We start from the raw sequence: 24,038 nt of genomic DNA, 5'->3' as shown, positions 1-24,038 counted from the left end.
GCATTTAATTTTTTGTGATTTATGTTATTAATTGAGATATTTTTGTAGTTTAGACATACCTTTTCCTCCTTTTTGTAGTTTAATATTTTTATGAAAACTTACTAATTTTGATATATTAACTTAAATTAAATTAAAATAAATTTTAAATAAGTCAAGATAAAAATAAAAAAAATCAAAAATTAAAAAAAAAGTTTGGTATCATCTAGTTGATCACCAACAACGTGTAACAATAGATTCTCGCATAGAGAGAGAAAGTGAAACAAAAGAAAAAAAAAATAAAAAAATCGATAAGAGAAAAGAAAAAATGAATAAAATATGAGTTTAAAATTTTAAATTTATTATATCGACTTCTTTTTTACATCAAAAGAATATTTTCATTAAAAAACTAAATCATAATGGGTGTTGTTGTTGCACCCAATAACTAAAAGTACAAGAGTTTGAGTACGTTTTATCTTAAATTTTGTGTTATATCGAGATGTGAAAAGAAAAATATTAATTATTCTTGGATAAAATTAATTACTCTTACCCTGTGTCCTCCTCCTTTCCTCTCTCCTTTTTGTTATCATAATTCTGTCTCTTTCTCTTCTCTACTCTTCTCCCTCTCCAATGAGGAGCCCATGTTCAACAATTAAAAAGGAGAGAAGAGAGATTGAGAGAGAGAGAGAGATAAAGGGGGAGGGGGAGGCTAAATCAAATAAAAAATGAAGAAAGGAGAGAAAGAGAGACGAATGTGAGATATATTTAAGATGTTATTAAAAATTTTAAACAGCGTCAGTCAATGTGATAGAAAAAGAAGAAGAAGAAGAAGAAGAAAAGTTGTCCAATAAATAGAGTCAATGGGATATTCATGTTCTCCAAACACAATGACCATCACTGTTTTATCATCAAATTTCAATAGTATTGTTTATAACTTACCCTATATATATTTTTTTAATAAGAATTTATCCTATCTTATTTGTGTGCTTTGCTTAATTTTATTATTATATCTAAAGGGCCGGATAAGAAGTTATTTTATTAGTTGATTTTTCCCTCTCTTTAGTTAACAGCCGATCGCACCTCTGGGTAGAGCATCTGCCTGCCTGCCTGCCTCATACGCCCTGCCCACAACTTTCATTTAAATAATATGTAGGCAAATAGGCAAGCTTCTTCTTTTGAGCAACACATGACAACTAGTAAGCTCTCTCTAATTCTTTCATATCCACATAATATATATATATATATAAAGCAAACTTAACCGACTATACTGCAAAAATTATATAACTTATCCAATAGCATCAGAAACTGATGCCAACAATTGAATGGAATCAATCAATTCAAAATTAGAAGTCCAGCCATTTGTTATAGTATTCACAGGTCCTTGGTGAGATGATACCATCAGGCGTGCACTGACTGATCCTGGGGCATACCCCACATGGAATCGAAGCCATGGCACCCACTTTTAGCCCCTGTCCATGGCCCATCCCGGTTGCAGATCTATAACAAACACTTCCAATTGGAATGGAACGAAATTCTCCTAGTCCAGTGCTCTTTATCTCAAGAATCTCGTTGTCTAGAACCATAGATTTCAGTATCTCCTCAATTTGCTGAGTCGTGCACTCGGCTGTCGTGATTTTATTCTTCTTAAAAAAGTCGGAGACTCCCTCTGCTGTAGCAACCTTTATCTTCCTAATGATTTTCAAACATGATTCTTTAAGAATGGCGATGAATTCTTTATCCAGGTTACCTCCCACATACCACTCACCGCCAGTGAGTTCCTTTGATGGTTCAAACTCGGCTGCCATGTAATGTTTTCTCCCCTTGCTTTGGATGTTAACCACCTCTTTTATAAGTTTCCTGCCTTGGAGTGCCTTGAGGGCTTTGTTAACCACAGGCTCTGGAAGATTTGTCTCTCTTTTCATATCTCCTTTCCAGATTCCCATGTCTCCTTTGCTTTTGATAAGGTTTAACAGTACACTCTCCGGTGACTGTAATTGTGCATTTGGTTGTGGTCGCTTCCGCTTAAGGGATGAGGTATCCTGAGATCGACTCATGTCTAATAGAATGAATGTACTACAAAGGAAAATACAATTAAGCACGTCAGATTGCAATACAAACTTAACAGATAACTCATTCATGTTATATAAAATAATTCCAATCTCAAAACTCTAAATCAAATTTAGTAGTTATCATATGACAAAGGGACATGCACACACGGGTGAGCGAGGGAGAGATTCTTCCATTAATTCAAAAGTATGTTTGAGTTAGTATGATAAAGCTATATATTTCCGTCTCACTGAGTTTGTACCGTCAGTGATGTAGAGCCCCAACCAAAAACACAAGGGTAATCTTGATTACAAACTAAATATCATTAATCAATAGTAACATCAAAGTCTCCTCTACAATACATCATTAAAAGTTATTTATAAGCAATTAAGAGATAAAAACGTATTCTAACTAAGATTTCTAAGATTATAAAGATAATCGCAATCTAATTAGGATTCTAGGAAATTAAAGAAATCAAAAGGGCCTAGAAAACAAATTAAAATAAATAAAGTAATAAAAATAATTAATTTTTATTTTTACATCTAAAATATTGTTTTCCAAAATATTTGTTTCTATGATCTTCATCTTTCTCCCCTGGTTAAAAAGAACTTGACTCCAACACGTTGGACAATAGGTATCACTCGATCAAGATCTAGGATTCAAAAATCCTCTTTAATAATTCAAGTATTATCTAAATTTGGTCAATCTTTACAATTGACAAGAGAACGTCAATAATCACCACCATGAGAAGAAGCCACAATCTCATCGTCAAGCACAACATCAATCACATCCTTTGGTTCTAGTATGTGTGGAATACAAGGAACTTGTTGTCTTGCAAAAGCACTAGTAGGCAAGAGAGGAGGCTCAAATGTGTCTTGATAAGGAGTTAAATCTTTCACATTAAAAAAAAGACTAATATTCATATTATTATGTAAGTTGATGTTATGACCGTAGGGTTTGGCTAGGGTTTAGATGGAAAATTGAGAAGAATTCGGGAGAGAAAGAGAGAGGAATTGGAGGGAGACAACAAGAATAGAAGTAGAACAAAGAAGAAGAGAGAGAAGAGCACAAAGATGTGAGAGAGAAATCTGGGAGAGAACTACAGAGAGAGAGAGAAGCATTCAATCAGTTATTACTTAATATCCTCCAAAAGAGCCTCTCGGGTAGCTTATATAGCTACTCTTACTGTTAGTACTTTCAGTTATCATTTGTAATTGAAAGTATTACAACTTCTCATTTAAAACAGAAATGTTACTAAAGAAAGACAAGAAAAATACAAATCAGTAATTGTCGCATGTTTAATGACCATTGTATCCTAAGGTTATGTTATGGTCCACAGCAAAGTATGGGACTTGTCCTACATTGGAAGTTTAGGCTCCTAGTGTGGGGTTTATAACCTCTTGGGCACCCTCCCCTTAACAGCTAGTTTTTGAAGGTGAGTTCTACCCGAGAGTTGTAATAATGGTATCAGAGCCGGTCCCATGACTCCCAGTGCAAACGAGCAGCAATGGAGGTGACACTGGCATTGCAGTGTTCGCCCGGGACTAGCAGTGGCTAATGCACAGCCTGTTGTCATGGACACCGGGCTACGGAGCATGGTGGAATGTTATGGTCCACTGCAAGATATGAGACTTCTCCCACATTAGAAGTTTAAGCTCCTAGTGTGGGGTTTATAACCTCTTGGACACCCTCCCCTTAACAGTTAGCTTTTGAGGGTGAGTTATACCCAAGAGTTGTAACAGTTGAGTTAATAAGCATTAGGTCCAAGTTTTCGAATGATAGGAAAGGGGCCACTAGCTCGAGTACAAAACTTCTTAAAGGAATGTTTAGGAATGCGCTCAAGACGAATTCAAACCACAACAATCACCTTCATTAAATTCCCAAGTCTACAAATGCATGCTTCGGATCATCCAGGTATGGTCCTAGTCTCTGCTCCATTAACTGGTCTTAATTATAGATCTTGGAGTAAAGGAATTCAAATTGCCCTAGAAGCTAAGAATAAACTAGGGTTTATCAATGGAGAAATTTCAATTCCGGATGAGACTAGCAATGAATTTCATCTATGGAAAAGATGCAATTACATGGTTACTTCTTGGCTGCTGAATTCAATTTCTAAGGATCTAGTAGATGCCTTCATATACACTGAGAATGCTAGACAGCTTTGGCATGAAATAGAAGAGAGATTTGGGGAGAGCAATGGAGCTTTGGTCTATCAGCTCCAACATAAGATTAGTTCTGTCAGTCGAGAGAATCTCTCAGTTTCTGTTTACTATACTCAATTGAAATGGTTGTGGGATGAATTGGCAGCAGTCAAGTCATTGCCAAACTGTAGTTGTGATGCCTATAAGGCAATACCAGAATTTGATGAGGAGAACAAATTAATGCAGTTTCTTATGGGACTACATGATGGTTATGATCAGGTCAGAAGCCAATTATTGCTTCTTGATCCTTTGCCAAGTGTTAATAAGGCCTACTCAATGCTGTTAAGGGTGGAATCACAAAGGCAGGTTGTTTCGACCTTAAATGAAACTACTGAAGGAACTGCTTTCTTTTCTAAGCAGACGGTGAATAATAGGAAAGAGCAAAAGAAGTTTAAGAATAAAGTCTACTGTAAAAATTGTAAACGGAGTGGGCATTTGAAGGATTCTTGCTTCAAGTTAATTGGATATCCGGATTGGTATAAAGAAAAGATGAATAAGGATTCCACACACAGAGTGGTTGCAAATGTGATGAATAAGGCAGAATCAGTCTCAGATACACCTCTAGATGCAGCATCATTGGACAATCAAGACGTGGGAAGTTCAATTGCAGCGGCTCTCATTAAAATGCTCAAGCCATCTGTTGGGAATGTTAGGCTCAATACAGCCTTGATTGACTTTGCTAGTAACCCAAAATCTGTTAATTCTTGTTATTTTGGTATGCTTGGTGAAGGTACATGGATTCTTGATAGTGGTGCTACTGACCACATTTCATACCATAAAAGGTTGTTTCGTTCCTTGCATAACTTGTCACAACATGTTTCCATTCATTTGCCAAACCATACTATTACTTTTGTTTCACAAGCAGGGTCCATTTGCTTAAATCCTTTAACTGAGCTCAAGGATGTCTTGTTCATTCCTTCATTTCACTTTAACCTCCTGTCTGTTAGGAAGTTGCTATTGGATCATCAATTGTTAGTAATTTTTCTTCCCATGGGTTGTCTTCTTCAGGACCTAAAGACACATGAAGTGTTGGCTGTAGGCAAGGTTGAAGGGAAATTGTACAAGCTAGACAAATTAAGCTTTCATGTGGACACTATCACCAAATTTCTTTCCCAACTAAAGTCTCTCAACCTTCATTTTGTATCTGACATTTTTCCTTACCAAAATAAAACTTTTACCAACACTTCATGTAATATGCCCTATTGTTTTGCCCTGTCATGATACTTCTCTTGTTGCTGCTTCTACTTCTGATTTATGGCATAATAGATTAGGACATATGCCTGTTAGAAACTTGAAACACATACCTACTTTAAGGCATTTGTTTGATGATACCTTTTCTTGTGAAACTTGTCCCTTGGCCAAACAAACCAGATTGCCCTTTGCCCTTCATGATCCTACAGCCACCAACCCTTTGGAACTTTTACATGTTGACTTTTGGGGCCCATATTCAACTCCTTTGACTGGTGCAAAATATTTCCTTACCATTGTTGATGATTATTCAAAAACCACTTGAACCTACATGGCTCAACACAAGAGTCGTCTTTCTCTCCTTCAAGCCTTCCTTCAGTTAGTTGAAAACCAATTTCAAACCTCTGTTAAAATAGTTCGGACAGATAATGGCTCTAAATTTGTTAACCAATCTGTTTCCACCTTCTTGCAATCTAAAGGAATTTTGCAACAAAGAACATGTATATACATTCCTCAACAAAATGGCATTGTTGAGCGTAAACACAGACATCTACTTGAAGTGGCAAGAGCTTTACAGTTGCATTCTCATTTGCCTAAGAATTTTTGGTCCGAGTGTATATTAACTGCTATGTACCTTATAAATCGGATGCCTCTTTCAATTCTCAAATGGGAAACCCCTTATTTTCACTTGTTTCACAAAGAACCTAATTATGCTTTCTTAAAAACCTTTGGATGCCTCTGTTATGCCCCAAATACTTTTCCTCATAAAGATAAATTCTCTCCAAGAGCCATTAAATCTGTCTTTGGCTATTCTTACTGTCAAAAGGGCTACAGATTGTTTGATCTTTTCACTGGAAAAATCTTTGTTAGCAGGGATGTAACATTTTTTGAATCTATATTTCCCTTTCACAATCATGTTTCTTCTGACAGCTCATTGCATACCCCCTTACCACAAATTCCTATCAGCTCATCTGCACCTGATCTTGTTACCTCACCCTCACATTCTTCCTCTCCTTCAGCTGATGGGACCCTGAATATTATTCCTCCTCCTTCTCCTAGTTTGCCATCTGATTCCTCTCCTCATATGATACCTCATTTGCCAGACCTACGCCGGAGTACCTGTGTTCCACAAAAACCCCTTTGGCATAATGACTTTGTCAGTTTGGTTGAAGCCTCACCTTCCTATGCTTCCACTTCTACATCTTCAGGTAACACTTCTCTCTCTAATTATGAATCTCTTCTTTTTTTCTCCTGCTTATGTTTCCTTCTTAAACAACATTTCTTCTATTCCTAAGCCTTGCACCTTTCATCAAGCATCTCAAGATCCTAATTGGGTTACAGCCAGGGAGCATGAAGTGCAAGCTTTAGAACTGAATCATACTTGGGACATTGTTGATTTACCAAAGGGTAAGAAACCAATTGGTTCTAAGTGGGTGTACCATGTAAAGTATAAGCCTAATGGAGACGTTGATAGGTATAAAGCGCGATTAGTTGCCAAAGGGTACAATCAAATAGAGGGTTTTGACTACAAGGATCGTTTTTCTCCTGTGGCCAAACTGGTCACTGTTTGGTTATTCATAGTTGTTGCTACTTCCAAAAATTGGCCTATCTATCAGATTGATATTAATAATGCATTCATTCATGGCCATCTTGATGAGGAGGTGTATATGACTCCACTCGCTGGCTATACAGTTGTTCCGAGGAAAGTTTGTTTGCTGAAATGATCTCTCTATGGCTTAAAACAGGTTTCACACCAATGGAATTTGGAATTTAGTGGTTTTCTTATGAAGCTAGGGGTTTATTCAATCACCCTATGATCATTGTATTTTTACGCATACGACAAGTTCTCATTTCGTTGCTTTATTAGTCTATGTTGATGATGTGCTCCTAGCTGGAGATGATGTTGATTTTATTGCCTCTACAAAGGCTGCTCTGGATGACAAGTTTACCGTTAAGGACTTGGGTTATCTCAAATACTTCCTTGGGTTAGAAGTTGCTAGGTCCTCTTCTGGAACTTTTTTATCTCAACACAAGTTCATCATGGATCTTGTTCATGAAGTTGGTTTACAGGATGCTAAGAGTTCCTCTTTTCCCATGTCCAAGGGTTTGTCTTTGGAATCAAATCAAGGTCTTCCTCTTCCTAATCCCAATCAGTACCGCAGGTTTATAGGCAGGTTGATGTATGTTAATCTTACCCGGCCTGACATTAGCTATGTCATGCAGCACTTAAGCCAATCTATGTCTTCTCCCTACCAGCCTCACTTTGATGCTGCTCTTCGGGTTGTTAGGTATTTTAAGGGTACTGCTTCTCAAGGCCTTTTTTATCCTACTGCTAATCTCTCCCTCTCAGCATATTGTGTTACCTTTATTGTTTTCTTCTTCCTGTTTTGTCTTGAATTTGGCTTGTACAAATCTTGATTTCTTCACAGAGCTTGAGCTTGGTTAACATAGTCCAAGCTCGAGCTTGACTCATCAATTCGGTTGACAAACCATGCTCGGGCTCGCCACCATGCTCGAGCTCGCCCAAGCCTAGCGAGCCTAAGCCCGAGCTCAATAAGCTTCTGGCGAGCCCGGGCTCCGCCTCAAGTTCGAAGGAACAAAAGATTTCAGCAGTAAGATAATTTTAGCTTTCTTAGGGTTTCTAAGGAACAAAACAAGATCAAATTTTGTGTTGAATCAAACACACATTGTCCAAAAAAGATTGAAAAACACTTGCACAAATGACGAGCAGTTGATTGCACATAATAAATTGAAGATTAATGGAAGATAAGTGCTACCAACGTGCAGAGGGGACGGATTGAAGAAGAAGAAGAAACCTCTCTCTCTCTCTCTCTCTCTCACTCTCTCTGAGACAAAGAGATGACTAGGCAAAGAGAGGGGCGGGGTAGTGGTGAGACGGAGAGGCAGTGACGAGAGCGGTGGACACTCCAGCGGGCAACAGCAGCAGCAGCAACAACGGGTCTCTAGTCTCTTCCTTTCTTCCCAACAACAGCCTACAAGCAATTGCACTTCAAATGCAATTTCAAATTAATCAATTAGGGTTTGAATTGTAACACTACTATTTATACCATATAAATTATAAACTAATTTCACATACATCCCATCTATTTTATTCCAATTTTAGTTATTTTTCACATACACCCTTATCTATTTTATTTTTTAACTATTTCCTATTCTATAATTTTTTTTTAAAAAATAACAATAACCAAGAACAATTATTATAACATGTTAAGTACTTAAGAGGAAAATTTAATTGAATGAGAAACATGCATATAGATGGTGAATTATAATATATAATTTGGTTGATTTAATCTCTTTGATTGATCAATTGATTTTTGTGATCCATATATGGTTAACAAGCATTAAATATATCTTTTTGATAATACATTTATTATAATAAAATTAATTAACAATAAATAATTAGACTTAAAAAGTAAAATATAATAAATATGTATTATCTAAAATTTAATATATCATGTGTTTTGCAACATATAATATATAAAATAAAAAAAATATTCTGCATATTACTCAAAATATGTATAAATTTTCATATCTTATAAATAATTACTATATTTTCAGGCCAATATTATTTATATGTATATTGATGTAATATTATATAATTCTTAATAGTCTTATTTAAAATTAATAATAATTCTAATTATCGTTATGAATTATTATTAATTTTTTGTAAAACTATTATGAACTGTTATTGATTTTAGATAAAATTATTATAAATTTGACAGTGTCATGCCAGTTTATAAATTTTGTTTGTAGATAAAATACTTGAAATTTGCATTTAATGCTATCTTTAACGATTAATTTTTTGAAACTTAATGTAACATTAGTCGAGTAAACTAGGTATTGTTTGAGTGAAATATACAATTATTCGAGTTAAGTCTTTTCGATACTCGAGTAAAATTATATTTTATTCGATTAATATTTATTCTTAATCGATTAATGATAAAAGTATAGACTTATCATTTTAATTCATATTTATTACTCGGTTAACTGTCATAGTTACTCAATTAATGTACCACTTACTCGATTAACTTTTTAGTTATTCAAATATTTTTTTTTTTTTTTTTGGTTAACGCACCATCACGAGCGCCCCACGATTTCAGCAGCAGAGGTAAATCAGAGAATCCAGCAGGCAGGTTTCGACCCCTAGCACAACCGCAAATGTGAGGGTGGCAAGCATTTTTCATTTTTCAGGGTCGCTCCTTGCCCGCTGAACTATCTCCTGGCTAGGGCTCAAACACGGAACCTGGGGGCTCAAAGAGCAACACCCCAGCGATCCTTCCTTTGCCAGTTGATCTACATCATATGTATAATCGATTAATCCCTTAAAGTACAATACTTTTTAGTTGTTACTCAACTAAACATTTCTTTACTTTATTAAAACGATAATTACTCTATTAAGCTCATACATTAGTTGATTAATTTTCAAGTCACAAAATATCTTATTATCAACACATTCTATTAATTATATTATTATAATAATTTAAAGTTCGTTAATTTTATGTCAAATAATATTTTTATAAAATTATGAATAAATTTATTAATGTATTTATAAACAAGTTATTCACAAGCTGCTCACAAACCAATAATCGAGCTTGCTCGCAAACCTCTAAATGATCCAACTCACGAGCCTCTAATCGAGCTTGTTCACAAACCTATAATCGAGTCAGCTCACAAGTTACCGAGCCAAGCTTTACTGAGTTCAAACCCAACTTGTTTACAAATCGAGTTTTAAAATTAAGCTCAAGCTCAACTTGCTTACCTAAATGAAGAACTCGAACAAACTTTTAACGAGCTAAGCACAAAGCTGCTCACAAGCAACTCGGCTCATTTACGACCCTAGAATTCAGTGATGTCCCCTAATGGTCTTGGGTAGACCTAGAATTAAATCCATACTCACATCTTGTCGAGGGCTAGGTGGGATAGGAAGAGAAATGTACAAGCCCATGTTGTTCTTTCTAGTCTTAGCTAGTTGATATGTGTGAAACTATAAAACAATTTTAGAGACATCTCTTTTCAAATACAACTAATAAAATATATCTTAACAAGTGTAAGAGTCTTATCTCGTGCAAAATGACTAGCTAATCCCCCCTATGCATCTCCCATATGAGTAAGTCTATAAATAAAGTCTATGGAATGCACAACTTAGTTCATTTAAAGAAAGAATCATCATGAATGACAAAATTAACAAAAGGCAACGATTAGCTTGACTAATCTCAAGGAAAATAGAACTAAAATCAGGGCAATTAAGGTAAGTATCCTTCACCTTATCAAAACCAATAACCTCTGTACTCATCACCTGAAGAAAACTAACTACCTGACTAAGGTCATCAACTACTTTATTATCAACCCCAAAGCAATGCTCAAGGACAAAGGTGTTGTCATGACCCTAAGGAACCCCAAGGATATATTAGTAATACATGTCAAGTGTTTTCCTTATTAGTTTCATTTTTTGTTATTGTTGTTAGAATTTCCAATTATAAGCCTATAAATAATAGGCTTGAGTAGTTAGAGGAAGGAAGCTTAGTGAATGATTTGAATTCTCTCATTTTCCTTCTCCCAACTCTCCTAGTTCTCTCTCCCGTCTTTCTCTTTTCTTCCTCAATTCTGTCCATTCTGTTCTTTTCCTCTCTTTCTACCCTATCTTCCTCTAATTCTTACCAAATTTCTTCCTAAACCCTAGGCAAATCATAGGGTCGTAACATTTGGTATCAGAGCCACCGTTCCTTGGCAACTTTCTTTGTTGATTAATCTCTAACGGATCGACGTCTACTGTCCCACAGAGAAAAAGTTATCCCGTGTAGCAAATTCCGACGAAGGTGGATTCACGGAATTTGAAGGTTACTATAGAATTAGGTAGTAGTCGTAGGTGTTTCCGCAAGCTTAGGTAAAACTGAATGAACAACTGAGTCGATCAATTATAGAAAGGTTTGGGGTTTGAAGCAGTGGAATCCGACAATCCAAACTTGAGGTGAACATAGGTCGAGCAATCTTGAATCTGTAGTAGATCGCGTGCAAGACGGAGGTTGTCATCCATTGTGATTGTCGGCTCTAATTAGCAATTCAGTTGCAAATCAAAGGCACGGAATTCAAGTGAATTCCGACAAATCAGTGGTCAGTGATTGGATAGAGGTGGATGCAGGCTTCAGGCGAGTGTTGATCCACGACAACTGCCATAAGAATCCAAGCGAACTTGAACCCACAACGAATCGAATGTAGAATGGAAGGATCGTGATCGGCATGCGGGCCATCGGTAATTGCTTTCAATGCCAAACTCAGATCAGGTATGAAGAGGAGTTACGCAGCGAAAGTAGTTTCAGAAGCAAGACATCAGACGATGTTCGATGGTGATTGGGTGAAGCAGATGCTGATTAGTGTTGGTATTAGGATTCAACGAAATTAAGAGTAGACAGCTCAAAATTGGAAGACAATCGTTGAATCACTTCGATTCTGGCGAGTAGTGAAGGAAATAGGCGCGGAGTGGAGGCAGACCAGGCTAGTCCTTCGATTGACTTTTGGTGGACTTAAAGGCACGGAATAGGTTTGGGCGAGCGTGGAACTGAGATTCCAAGAGTAAGGAAGGTTGTCGATTGCAAATCAGTTGCAAGTGGCGAAGCCGAGCAAAGCTATTTCAGCTCGAAATTGAAGACGACGCGGGTCGAGAGAGTTCCAACAGTGATCAATGAATTCTAATTGATTTCTAGCAGCCACAGAAACCAATCATATCCTTAGAAAGACTACAGCAAAGCAAGATCGTGACATCTTAGCTGCAACAGATCCAATGGTCCTTGGTAGATCAATGAGGGTCAGAATTGCAGGCAACGCAAGGCGAGCGACTCTCAGAACTGGTCTAGGTCATTGCATGTGACCGAGGTGGGAAAGAAGGCGTGATCAAAAACGGTCCAGAGGGGAATTCCACAAGCGGCGATTCTCAATTGCCTTGATTTTGATTGTGATCCTCAACTCAAATTTGGAAGTCGAGCGAGAGGTGAGTCCTAGGTGAATTCTAACTTGACTTAGGTGAGAGATGAAGAAGTCTTGCAGCTGTGAATTTCGGCTCATAATTGAATTGCCAAGGCAAAGCAGGAGGAATCCTTGGCTTTTTGACCAAGACGACTACTGTGAGGCGGGTGATTCTCCTAGGTGAGTACTATGAGATGATTTCAGACGAAATTTCGATGACTTGGGAAAGTGAGAGTTGGTAATTCACAAGAAGTTACAACGAGAGCCAATCAAACTCTTAAGAAACTAAAATTTGAAAGGCAACAGTCCTTAGCTACTCCATCGTAACTAAGGCGGAGGTTTCGAGTGAGTTCGAAGCTAATAGTAGGCTACCTTGAAGGCCAAACAAACTCAAATCAGATTTTAGAAATTGATTTGGAGGCCATTCACCAGCGGCTAAAAAGTTGATTCAAATCTAGGCTACTGCTAGGGCAAGGTCTGAAGCGGATTAAGGTTGCTGAATTGAAAGTAACAATTGCATTGGCTTGGGTTGCTAAATTTTAGTAAAAAAATTTCAAATACAGCCTTAGAAGCTGAGCAGGAGGTTGTTAAAGCAGTGGATTTTCGAGGAATTGAACGGAGGAAATGGTTAAAGGACTAGGTGCTGCAACAAGTGAATGGGAGGTCAGGTGGACTGACTTTGCTAAAGATCTGTGTGACCAATTTAGGGAGAAGAACATGATTGATGGGATTGAGGAGTTCAACAAATTAAAGCAAGAGGGATCAGTGATAGATTATCAAGTTAGATTTAAAGAATTAAGGTCCTTCATGTTGATTTTGCAACCTGCCTTAACGAAGAGGTACTTCGTTTTCAATTTTATTAGTGGGCTGAAAGACAAACTAAGGTCAATGGTCAAGATGATGATGCCTGCAACCGTGAAACAAGTGGCTGAGAAGCCAAGGTTCTAGGAACGCGCCTTAGAAGCCATTTTTAGAAAGCATAAGCTGCAACCTAATAATTCTACCAAGAGCAATCAACTGATTGAAGAAGCTTCTAAGGCTGCAAATCATGTCGAGCGTGAACTTGAGGAAAAATTGGAGTTGGGCCGGCCAATTGTAACTAAAGACTTTGGCAAGGAAGAGAGATCGGACAAGGATATCAGAGGGAATCATTGCTCATCTTTGCTGGAGGTCGATGTAGTAGCACTGGAAGAGTAGGATTATGACAGTGATAGCATCCTTGCAGCTAAGGAAGAGTATGAGGCTGATAAGGTCCTAAAAATAAGGATGGTAGCTGCAAGGAATGAGGAAAAACCTGAGTTGGATCAGGCAATTTAGGCTGCCAAGGAAGTTATGGTAATTGCTGAAGAAGCTACCGAGATTCCACTAGTGGAAAAATCTGCTAAAAGTGAGCTTTTGGTGTACACCAACAATCAATAGGTAAAAGATACTCAATTGAGGATACCTCTACTAAAGATAGGGAAGGAGAAGATGTTGGGAAGATGGTGGAGGGATTTTTTGTGGAGAGAAACGAGACTCTTGTTGCTTTGCTTGTTCATATTTTCGTGGGAGAGTGGCAACATCGAATCAAGTTTTGGCCTACAAAACAGTTCAAATTACTCTCTATTGTTGGAGAGGATAGGGTGGAAGGCGTGACTGATCAACTGGAATTAATTTTGAGAGCAACAAGGAATGGGGTGGATGGTTGAAATAGGTGCTGCAACAAATCGGTACTATTGTTTTTGGAGAAAAAGACATGAAAAGGCAAAAGAAAAGGAGAATACAAGATAAGCACAAGAAAAGACGAAGAATAAACCAGATTGTTAAGGCTAGAATCGGTTGAGGAATAGGGTCAACAATTGTCAATTCTTGGGGACAAGAATTGTTTGAAGGGGTGGGGATTGTCATAATCCCAAGGAACCCCAAGGATATATTAGTAATACATGTCAAGTGTTTTCCTTATTAGTTGCATTTTATGTTGTTGTTGTTGTTAGCATGTTCAATTGTAAGCCTATAAAAAGGCTTGAGTAGTTAGAGGAAGGAAGCTTAATGAATGATTTGAATTCTCTCATTTTCCCTCTCCCAACTCTCCTAGTTCTCTCTCCCGTCTTTCTCTCTTCTTCCTCAATTATGTCCATTATGTTCTTTCCCTCCCTTTCTGCCTTATCTTCCTCTAATTCTTACCAAATTCCTTCCTAGACACTAGGCAAATCCTAGGGTCGTAACAGGTGTATTCACTAAGGAGTTCTATCCACTTGGCATGCCTAGAGTTTAATTTCTTTTTAGATTACAAGTATCTTAATGCCTAATGATTAGAATATAGAACAAATCCTTGTGACAATAGATAGTATCTCCAATAATGAAGAGATTGGACAATAGCATAGAACTCTATCATAAATGAAATATTTTTATTTAGCTTTATTGAGTTTCTCCCTAAAAAATGCTATTGTTCAACTCTCTTGATTAAGAACTCCTCCAATACCAATGCCAAATGCATCACAAGGAACCTCAAAAACTCTACTAAAATTGGGGTGTTGTAACACAGGTGTTGTGGCCATCATTTCTTCAATTTCCTTAAAGGCCTTATTGGTTGAACTAGGCCACTGAAACTACCATTTCTTCAAAAAATCTTGATTGGAGCCATGATAGTACTAAATCCTTTAATGAATTTTTTTATAAAAAGTAATCAGGTCATGGAAACTACGAATCTCTGAAACTGTTCTAGGTTTAGGCCACTCTCTAATAGCTCGAACTTTCTCAAGGTCAATAGCTACACCCTAGGCAAAGATAATAAAGCCTAAAAAAAGCACTTGAGCTTGTAGAAAAGAATACTTCTAAATGTTAACATACAATTTGGCATCCCTAAGAGTTAGAAAAACTTGTTTGAGTTGGTTTAGATACTCATTTAGGGACTTTCTAAAGATTAAGATGTCATCAAAGTAAACAATCAAGAATTTTCCTGTGAAAAGTTTGAGTACTTGTGTCATAACTCTTGTAAAGGTACTAGGGTCATTGGACAAGCCAAAGGGCATAACTAACATTCATAAAGTCCATCATGGGTCTTAAAGGAAGTTTTCCACTCTTTTCCAAGTCGGATACAAATTTGATGATACCCATTACACAAGTCTATCTTGAAAAACCAACTAGAACAAGCCAACATATCTTCCAATCTTGAAATGGTAAATCTATACTTGATAGTGATTTTATTAATGGTTCTACTATCCACACACATTATCCACGATCCACCTTTTTGGGGGGTTAAAAAGGCAAGTACAACACAAGGGCTAAGGTTATGTCGAACAAATCCTTTAGTCAAAAGGTCTTCCACTTGTCTATTCAATTCAGCTCACTCTTTTGGGCTCATCCTAAAATGGGGAAAATTAGGTAATTGAGACCTGGTTTGTCTCCTTCAAATAACAAAATGTCTAGTCTCAGCATCGAAGTATAATATGGGTTTGCATGGACTCCCCTTGTCGAGGATTCTAACACCAATTCCAGCCGCTTCCCTATTTCTATTAGATCAGGAGTACGTTGCCTGACTCAAGCCCTAGCAAGAATTGAAGTTGTGTTGGTCCTCAACGAAAAATCTGCCAACAAGCTCACATTAGGAATCCTGGAGAACAGACTTAGGACAGTGCTTAGTTGTTGTCTAAAACCAGAGAATTCTTCTTGGATGTTAAAGAAGTTGTAATATCCCTAGTTCAATTATATAAATGTTGTTATTTCATGAAATATAGCATGTTTCATGACATTAAGAAAATTTTGGAGACAGCTTAAAGATCTTAAATATCCTAATCGATGGAAGAGAATACCCCGGAATGTGCATGTCTGAAAAGAAAGGGATTTTTGACAAGAGTTTTTGACAGTTTAAAGATCTTAAATATCCTAATCCATGACAAGTGTTTTAAGATAGGATTTTTGACGTCAAAAGAAATCAGATCGGGAACTATTTTCGATACAGCTGCAGAGCAACCTAAAAAATCGAATCATCGTAAGAGACTTCCGAAAAGGCAACGGAACCCCGAGAAGAGTTAAGTTTTACATAAGCAACAACCCTGAAGAGGGTTCGGAGTAAAATAAAGGAATTTGCGATCAAATGCGATTTTGTATAAGTTTCGAGCCTAAGTGTAATTTTTTAATTTTGGCCAAAAAATGGTAAAACGAAACTCGGAGAATATAATGTGAAAGAGGAAATTCTAAGGGTCATTGTGGAATTTTTGGGAACTCAATGGGCTTCATCGAAAGGCCTAAAAGAGATTTAGAAAATTAAGGGGGTCAAAATGTTAAAAAAAAAAAAAAAGAGAAGGAAGAGCAGCCATGGTTGTCAGCCATCACTGGCCAGCCTTCGGTCAACGTCCTTAGGGCTCCTGAGGGCACGAAAATGGGCCCCACAACATGGTGGGTTGATTGGGATTGGGTATGGGTCAAGAAGTGGCCGAGTATGGCTGGGATTGGACGGGTACGACGATGCATGGCCGCAGGTTGCCAGATTTTTGGGGAAGGGTTTTCGTAGCAAATCATCATGATTTGAGGCAGGGTAAGGTTGTATTACGCATTTAAGACTTGGATTAGACCAGGTACGACTCATTTAGGCTCCAAGAACGGGTATAAATAGGGGTTTGAAGGTGGCTAATTTCATCAAAAATTAAGTTTCATATTGCTCATGTTAGAGAATGAATCGAGAGTTCTTGATAGAGGGCTTTTGTTCCTTGAGTCGAGAGCATCGATTCTAAAAAATTTTGTGAGGATTCATGTAAGTTTCGAGGGGTTTTGAGCTTGGTCGAAATTGCAAGAAAAGCCACCAGAGCCGGACTGGTTTTTATCTATTTGGAGCATCGCCGATTGATTTTTTGGACACCCAAGGGTACCAAAGAGATCGACCAGAAGTAGGCTTTCCAAGTTGTGCAAGAAAATCCAAGATCGGAGCATCGCCAGCGACCGAAGAAAGGAAGAAGATGACTGGTGCGTGAATCTCAAGCGCAGGTCTTCACGTGCAACCAGGCGAGGGCGCGTGGGTGTAGGTAATTTTATGAATTTTTTTTAAAAAAAAATAGAAAATTATTTTATTAATTGTTATGGAGGAAAATTTGGAAAAACAATTAAGGAAGTAATTATTTTTGAATTACCGAGAAAATTAGAGGAAAATTAAGGGAAAAAATAGGATATTGAAATTCATGAATGATTGTGGTGGCCAGGAATCATTGGGGAATCAAGATCTGAGTAAGTGTGTGGTTATTAAGTCTTGGCACATCAATCAAGATCAATATTCGAGGTATCAATGTTAAAGTACTTTCAAAGGTGAATGGTTCTACCAAACTGAATTTGGATTTTATGCAAATGGATATGACTTGAAAATGGTTCGACCCTAAACCCGGTTTTATGTAAATGGTTTTATCATGTTGTCATGGTTTGATGTGAATATGTCATGTGAATTGCATTTACATGTTATGATGAAATGTGTACATGTTCACGATGATATTGTTGATCATGCATCGCATATGTTTGAGAGTATGGGCCAACAGCGTTGCTCTACCAAAGAAAAGGAAGCCGTAAAATAGGGAGTAGCATTAAGATACGGTCGGCTCAAACGAAAGGAAAAAGAAAAGGACATTTTGCATTTTGCATTTTGCATTCATGCACGAAATATGAATATTATACCCTCACTTAGATGATTCATCATCTAACTCGGGTTATGTCCCTGGAATATTCAACCGTTCCAAACGACGATGTAGCAGAAGCAGATACAGAAGAGACATGTGACGGCACTTAGCAAGTGCATAATGTTTTATAATTATGAAAGTTATGTAATTAAGTTTCTACTACTTGGAATTCTGAACGATTTGAAAGTCCATGATGTATGATCTAATTTATGGCAAATGTTAATGTTAGGTTCGATCCTTGCTTCTGCTAAAAATGAAATACCTAGTCTAGCGTATATAATGTCTGATGATTTTGTTTCATGCTAGATAGGTAGATGGGAAATTTTGGGAGTAGGAATATGATGAGTTTGTTACTAGAAAAAAAAATAATAATAATAGACCAAAATTTTCTAAGTTATATATAACACGCCGGGGAAAATGGGGTGTTATAGAAGTCCTCTCTCAAATTCCTTTCCACTGCTATCGTCTCAACTCTATCTCAACTCACTTCATCTTGAGTTTGGTGGAGGTCGAGTTCCATCATCTCTAATCTCTCCTCTATTTGCTCTTGGTTCTGTCAAAACCTGATCTCCATCGCATCCCATCGAGTCTCCAATTGCTTCATCCTCGTTCCTTCCACCATCACTCAATTCACCCGTCACTTTCGATCAATTAGCTACCCAGTTTGCTGGATCCGATTGATAGAGGTACCTGATTGTAATGGCATAAACTCGGATCGCATTCGCTTAGTTAACTTCCAATTCACCGGATCCGATGAGTGGATATTTCTGATCGTGATTGCGCTAAACTCCAATCACTCGAAATTTGTTGCTCGCCAAAAGTACTCAACCAAATAGTTGGGGATCGCCTAGCTCTGATACCAATTGTCAAATCTTCGAATTTAACAGAGGGTATTTTTAGATGAATTTTTGGGAATTAGCGAGAATTGGGAGGGAAAGAGATTGAGAGAGAGAGAACAATAAGAGAATGAGGAAGAATGGAAAGTTCAAGAAAGGAAATTAGAGGGAAGAGATTCAAATCATTCCATTCATGAATACCCATCCTCTAGTTGTGGCTTGTTTATAGCCTCATAATCTCACACATGCACCCATGTACATTACAACCGATAAGCATAAGCGCCTCTATAACCAAAGACAAATAACTATAACAGAAAGAAAAAGAACATTACAATTACAATCCTTGGAATGTGACAGGGGCCTAAAGAACTATTGGGATTGTTCCCAACAGTATCTATTTTATTTTATCCATGGCATCTACCACCAACTAAATGTTTTAACAAATGATTTGTCCCTTTTCTACTACAAGAAAACACATTCTCACAATATTTACACTTAGCTAAATCCTCTCCACTGCACCTTTAAGTTTATCAAAATCATTCCACACTTTTAATGTTGTTTTTCTTCGTTTAGGAACAACTTAAATTGTCTCCACTCCTAACTCAACATCTCCATCACCTCTAATACCAGTAGTAGAATGACTAATATCAACAGATATTTTTCAAGAATTTTGTTATAGAAGATAATAAGAATTCTAAAATTAGTCATACATAGTCATTTGTGTGAAGTGAAACCAAATATATATATATATATATATATATATATATACTTGAGTGTCTATAATTAAGAAAATACATTTAGTAGAGAGTAGGATAAAGTAACTAGAAAATACTTACTACTTATCATCAATAGTCAAAATATTAGTACTTAGTAGAAGTAGGTACTTATTATCAATTGTTATATCATTCTCTAAGAGGCACATGCATCAAAATCCTATATCATATTCATGTTTTGTATTTTTATTTTTCCACTTAATGAGGAGCCATAGAGAACTGCATAACCAACAATGAAACCACAGTAACCCAATAAGCAAATAAAAAACCCAAAAATTAAATAACAAGAAAAATAATAAAAGTTCTAAGATAAACCGCCTAGGCAAAATCATTTGTCATGAAAGCTTAATGAAAAACAAAACAAACCCTTAATCAAAAAGAAGATTCTCAAGTTTGCCTCTAACATGGGTAGGTAAAAGAAGATTATCAGTTCAGGTAGCAAAGCACTACTCAAGTTTTTCACTAGCTTCAAGGACATTTCTCCGTCATCATTGTCTCCACAAAATGTAGAACACTTTATGCATTAGAATTGACTATGTAGTTGCCAACTACCAATCTATGATAAACCCATGCTTATGGTTGACATGAGGCTCTAGCTCTCTTAGGCCATCTCCAACGGGTGGGACAATTCCTCACCAAGTCGAAATTTAAGGAGTCAATTGTTGAAATCCATCTCCAACGGCTCTCCCTATCAGTCTTGTCTCTCTCCAAATTTTTGTTGAGCTTCAAATGGCTTGCTAGAGTTGAGGAGCAAAAAATTACTCCCTACTCTTCTTGTCTTAACGACTCTATCTCGCAGATCTAGAACTGGAAAAAGACGTCGGCGATGAGCAACAACAGCAGCGGCGATGAGCAGCAACAACGACTACCAACGAAAGCAGCGTTTATGAGCAAAATGGCAGCTAGGAGTGAGAGGCCAAAGTCGGATGACGAGGAGGAGAGCGATGTAGATGAAGAGGATGAAGAGAGCAATGCAGATTTCTAGAGGCGTGAGTGGAGACTAAAATTTTCAAAAAGTGGGTTTGTGAGATTTTGATTTTTTTTTTATTTATTAATGTATTAAGCGATTGATATTGTGTATTTAGTTATTGATTTGTACATTTAATTATTGATTTTGTGTGTATGTGTATTTAATTATTTTATATATTTAATTATTAATTTTGTTTATGAGTGTATCTAATTATTTTGTGTATTTAGTTATTAATTTTGTGTATGTGTGAAAATTATAAAAAAAAATAAAATAAATAGAATTGAAGTTTATTAAAATAAATAAATGAAATAGGAAGTGAAATAGAGAGGAGAACAAAAAGTGTAGTTGGAGCACGCACAGTTTTTGAAATAAAATTAAAATAAAAAATAAATTATTTATAATATAATAGGAAGGTGGATTGGATATGGTCTTAAAAAAAAGCTACCAATAGACTAGTATAATATCATGAAACTAAACGAGTAAGTTCATATTCTTTTCAGTGGTAGCAAGTGGGTGTGTATGAGGGAAATGCCATGTGCTTAGTTAATGTTGATAAGAACTTCACTCATGTCCCTTGGCTAACTGGAGAAGGACTGATGCAATTTTCTCTTTTGATTACATGCAATTCCACTATGAGTGACTAGAAGAGTTAGAGTTAAGCAAAAGTTTTGGAAAATATTGTGGATGTAGAAGCAAACAAGACAAAGGGCCATTGGAGAACGCACCCTACATACACCCAAATACCCTAAACATGAAGTCAAATTTGACTCTGGAAAAAACTAATGTGTTGTCAGTTTCTCACAGCATGGAAATTCTGCTGGCTTTGAACCATAGTGAAAGGAGAGGGCTTGAGATCCATCTAAGTCTCTGCCACTCACCGGATATAAAAGAACAAGCAAATTTGAGAGTGAAACAAATGTTGTTTTAGCTTAAAAATCATTCTCATCACTCAAACCCTAATCAAAGAAAAAAACAAAATCACACAGAACAGATTGAGCAGGGGCAGATCCAGGAATTTAGGTTGGGGGGGGCTGAAATTTAAAAAGTTAATGTAATAAAATTCTTATGTAACTAAAAAATCAGTACAATAAATGTTCATTAAACTTGTGCTTGACAAGGTTTTGAAACAAAAAATTCATTAAACTAGTGCTAAATTGATTTTGCTCACTATGAATTGAAGTACTTTCACTAGTGTGATGATCTTTCTTTCTGAAAAAAGATAACAATGTTTCTCCTTTTTTCACATAAGGTTGTTGTTTCATCCTAAATTCTAAGATGCACAAACAAAAAATAGCACAATTCAATAACCGAACAATTAAAATATTTAACTCAAAATTTGAGGCAAATGCAAGTCCAATACAACAACTGTATTTCTAGAGTTTAAACAAGAGAAGGCAAAAGTATGGTCCATTTAAATATTCAATTCAAATATTCAATAACAGATTCACAATAACAAATTCCAAGCTTCCAAAAACAAATTTCAGGCTTCCAGCCACGCCAATTCCTAAGTTCCTAACTAATGCAGTAGTCAAATAGGGATGCAGACACAAAGTTAGCAGAAAATCACTTACTTCAAACTTGCTGAAAAAAGGCAGCGATTTCAACAACAAATCAAGCATAATCAAGGAAAAAAAATATGGGCGAAAAATAGAAAAACTATCTAGATTTAGCTGTCAATCGAGAGAATCAAAGAACTGAAAGAAGAGAAAACATACCTGGGCAGCTGGGCTCGAATGAAGCAAATCTGGAAGTTGGGGGGGGGGGGGGGGGGGGGTGGTAAAACGAAGACCTGAATCAGAGGCAGGGCAGCGAGCAAGAGGGCGAAGCCGACTGGCCGAGCGAGCGTGGGGGCGAGGGTGAACGAAAGCAGGAGAGAGGCAGTCAGGCAGAGAGCGAGGGCGAGAGGCAGCGAGAGCGAGAGCAAGAGAAAGGCAGCGAGAAGAGCTGGACGGCGAGCGAGGGCGAAAGGCAGAGAGCGAGGGCGACCGAGAGCAAGAGGGGCCGAGCCCAAGCGAGAGCAAGAGAGAGCCAGCGAGGGCGAGCGAGAGAAGAGGAGGCAGAGAGCGAGAGGCAGCGAGGGTGAGCCGTGAGCGAGAGCGAGGTCGAGACAGGAAAGAGAAGAGAAGGGTTTGCAGGCAAGTGGGTTGGGCTGGGAAAAATTAGGGTGGGCTGAAGTGAATTTGGGCTGGGCTAATTCTAAATAATCAAAAAATATATTCTACAAATTTACCTCACACATAGATCCGTCCTTAAAATTAAGAGTGTGGATGTACCAAGCAAACAAGGAAGATGGCAGAACGGTGCAGTGGCCGGTGGAGGCTTGCGATGCAAGAAATGGTGGCTTCGGGCTGGGCGAAGATAGAGGAAGATCGTTGTCGGTCTTGAAATGGAGGCGTGGTGAGCGAAGAAATTGAGAGAAAGAAGATCGTCGATAGTCACGCAGATGGAAGCGTCAGGTTGTTGAGATGGCCGGCAATAGGCCAAGTAATATGCGGTGGGGTGAAAATCCTAATCTTTTGTAATTTCAAATATTGGAGGTGGTGAGTGTTTAATCAAGTTAATTTTATTTAACAAACAATTTAATGGATTTCGACATTACCGGCTTTGATATATACTAGTCTATTACAAATAAATTTGAATTTCGTGAATTAGCCGTTTACAAGTTTAGAAAGTTTTTGATGAATTTAGCCTAAATTTATTCAAAATTTTCTCAAAACATGCAATTAAAATTAAAAATTATTAAAATATGAACAATTTATGACATGAAATTAAAATATTTATAATTAAGATTAAATCATTCAAAAAATAATATTGTAAAATTATAATTTAAAATTAAAATAATATTCTTAATGTGTTTTGATGATTTACAAGTTTGATAATATATTTATGAATTTAAATATAAATAATAATTTAAAATGTTAATGTAAATAACTTGTGTATAATATATATATATATATATTTATTTAGGTTTGAATATTGACAAGAGTAATTTTTTTATCCTTACCTTAAATCAAATATTTGCATTTCAGATTTAAAAATCATATTGATTTTGAGGAAAACCTAATTTGACAAAGATGAATTTGGGTTATCCCTCGATCAATAATCAAATGTTTCAAATTTAATTGTCTTTGTCTTAAGTGCGATTTAAATATATAATAGATTATGATTAAATGAGATTTAAATATAAAAAAAAAAAACTAATAGTACTACTATTCATAGTTTATAGAGAATTATCTACAATGACATGAACAACCCTTATATGTAATCCGAGGGATGGAGTCTCGAATTAACCTTACAAAACTTAATCCAATAGGTGAAAGTGATTATGTATATAAGCATTCCTTAATATTAATTTAATCCTTTTTAGTTTTTACCAGGAAAGAAAAACTATCATCCACCAAAAGATTCCTCGTACCAGACACAACATG

The 24,038-nt window shown here is 36.7% G+C and overlaps 1 protein-coding gene across 5 annotated transcripts; it reads right to left on the bottom strand.

Moving 5' to 3' along the window:
- Positions 1-1,239: 1,239 nt before the first annotated feature.
- LOC127786930 (uncharacterized) lies at positions 1,240-22,677 on the bottom strand. Of its 5 annotated transcripts, none has more exons than XM_052314711.1 (3): positions 22,326-22,677; positions 8,193-8,419; positions 1,240-2,049 (listed from the first exon to the last, which is right to left on the bottom strand). In XM_052314711.1, exon 3 carries the CDS (start codon positions 2,028-2,030, stop codon positions 1,320-1,322), a length of 711 nt encoding a protein of 236 aa, XP_052170671.1. In that variant the 5' UTR covers positions 2,031-2,049; positions 8,193-8,419; positions 22,326-22,677; the 3' UTR covers positions 1,240-1,319. The 5 variants fall into 5 exon arrangements, with proteins under 5 accessions (XP_052170671.1, XP_052170674.1, XP_052170670.1 ...); XM_052314714.1 differs by having other exon boundaries at positions 8,193-8,404; XM_052314710.1 differs by lacking the exon at positions 8,193-8,419.
- Between the last annotated feature and the right edge of the window lie 1,361 nt (positions 22,678-24,038).

This window comes from Diospyros lotus, chromosome 12 (assembly GCF_014633365.1).
Source record: "Diospyros lotus cultivar Yz01 chromosome 12, ASM1463336v1, whole genome shotgun sequence".
NCBI classification, from domain to species: Eukaryota; Viridiplantae; Streptophyta; class Magnoliopsida; order Ericales; family Ebenaceae; genus Diospyros; species Diospyros lotus.
The sequence above is the reverse complement of the archived record's forward strand: the minus strand, read 5'-3'. Positions and strand labels throughout refer to the sequence as shown.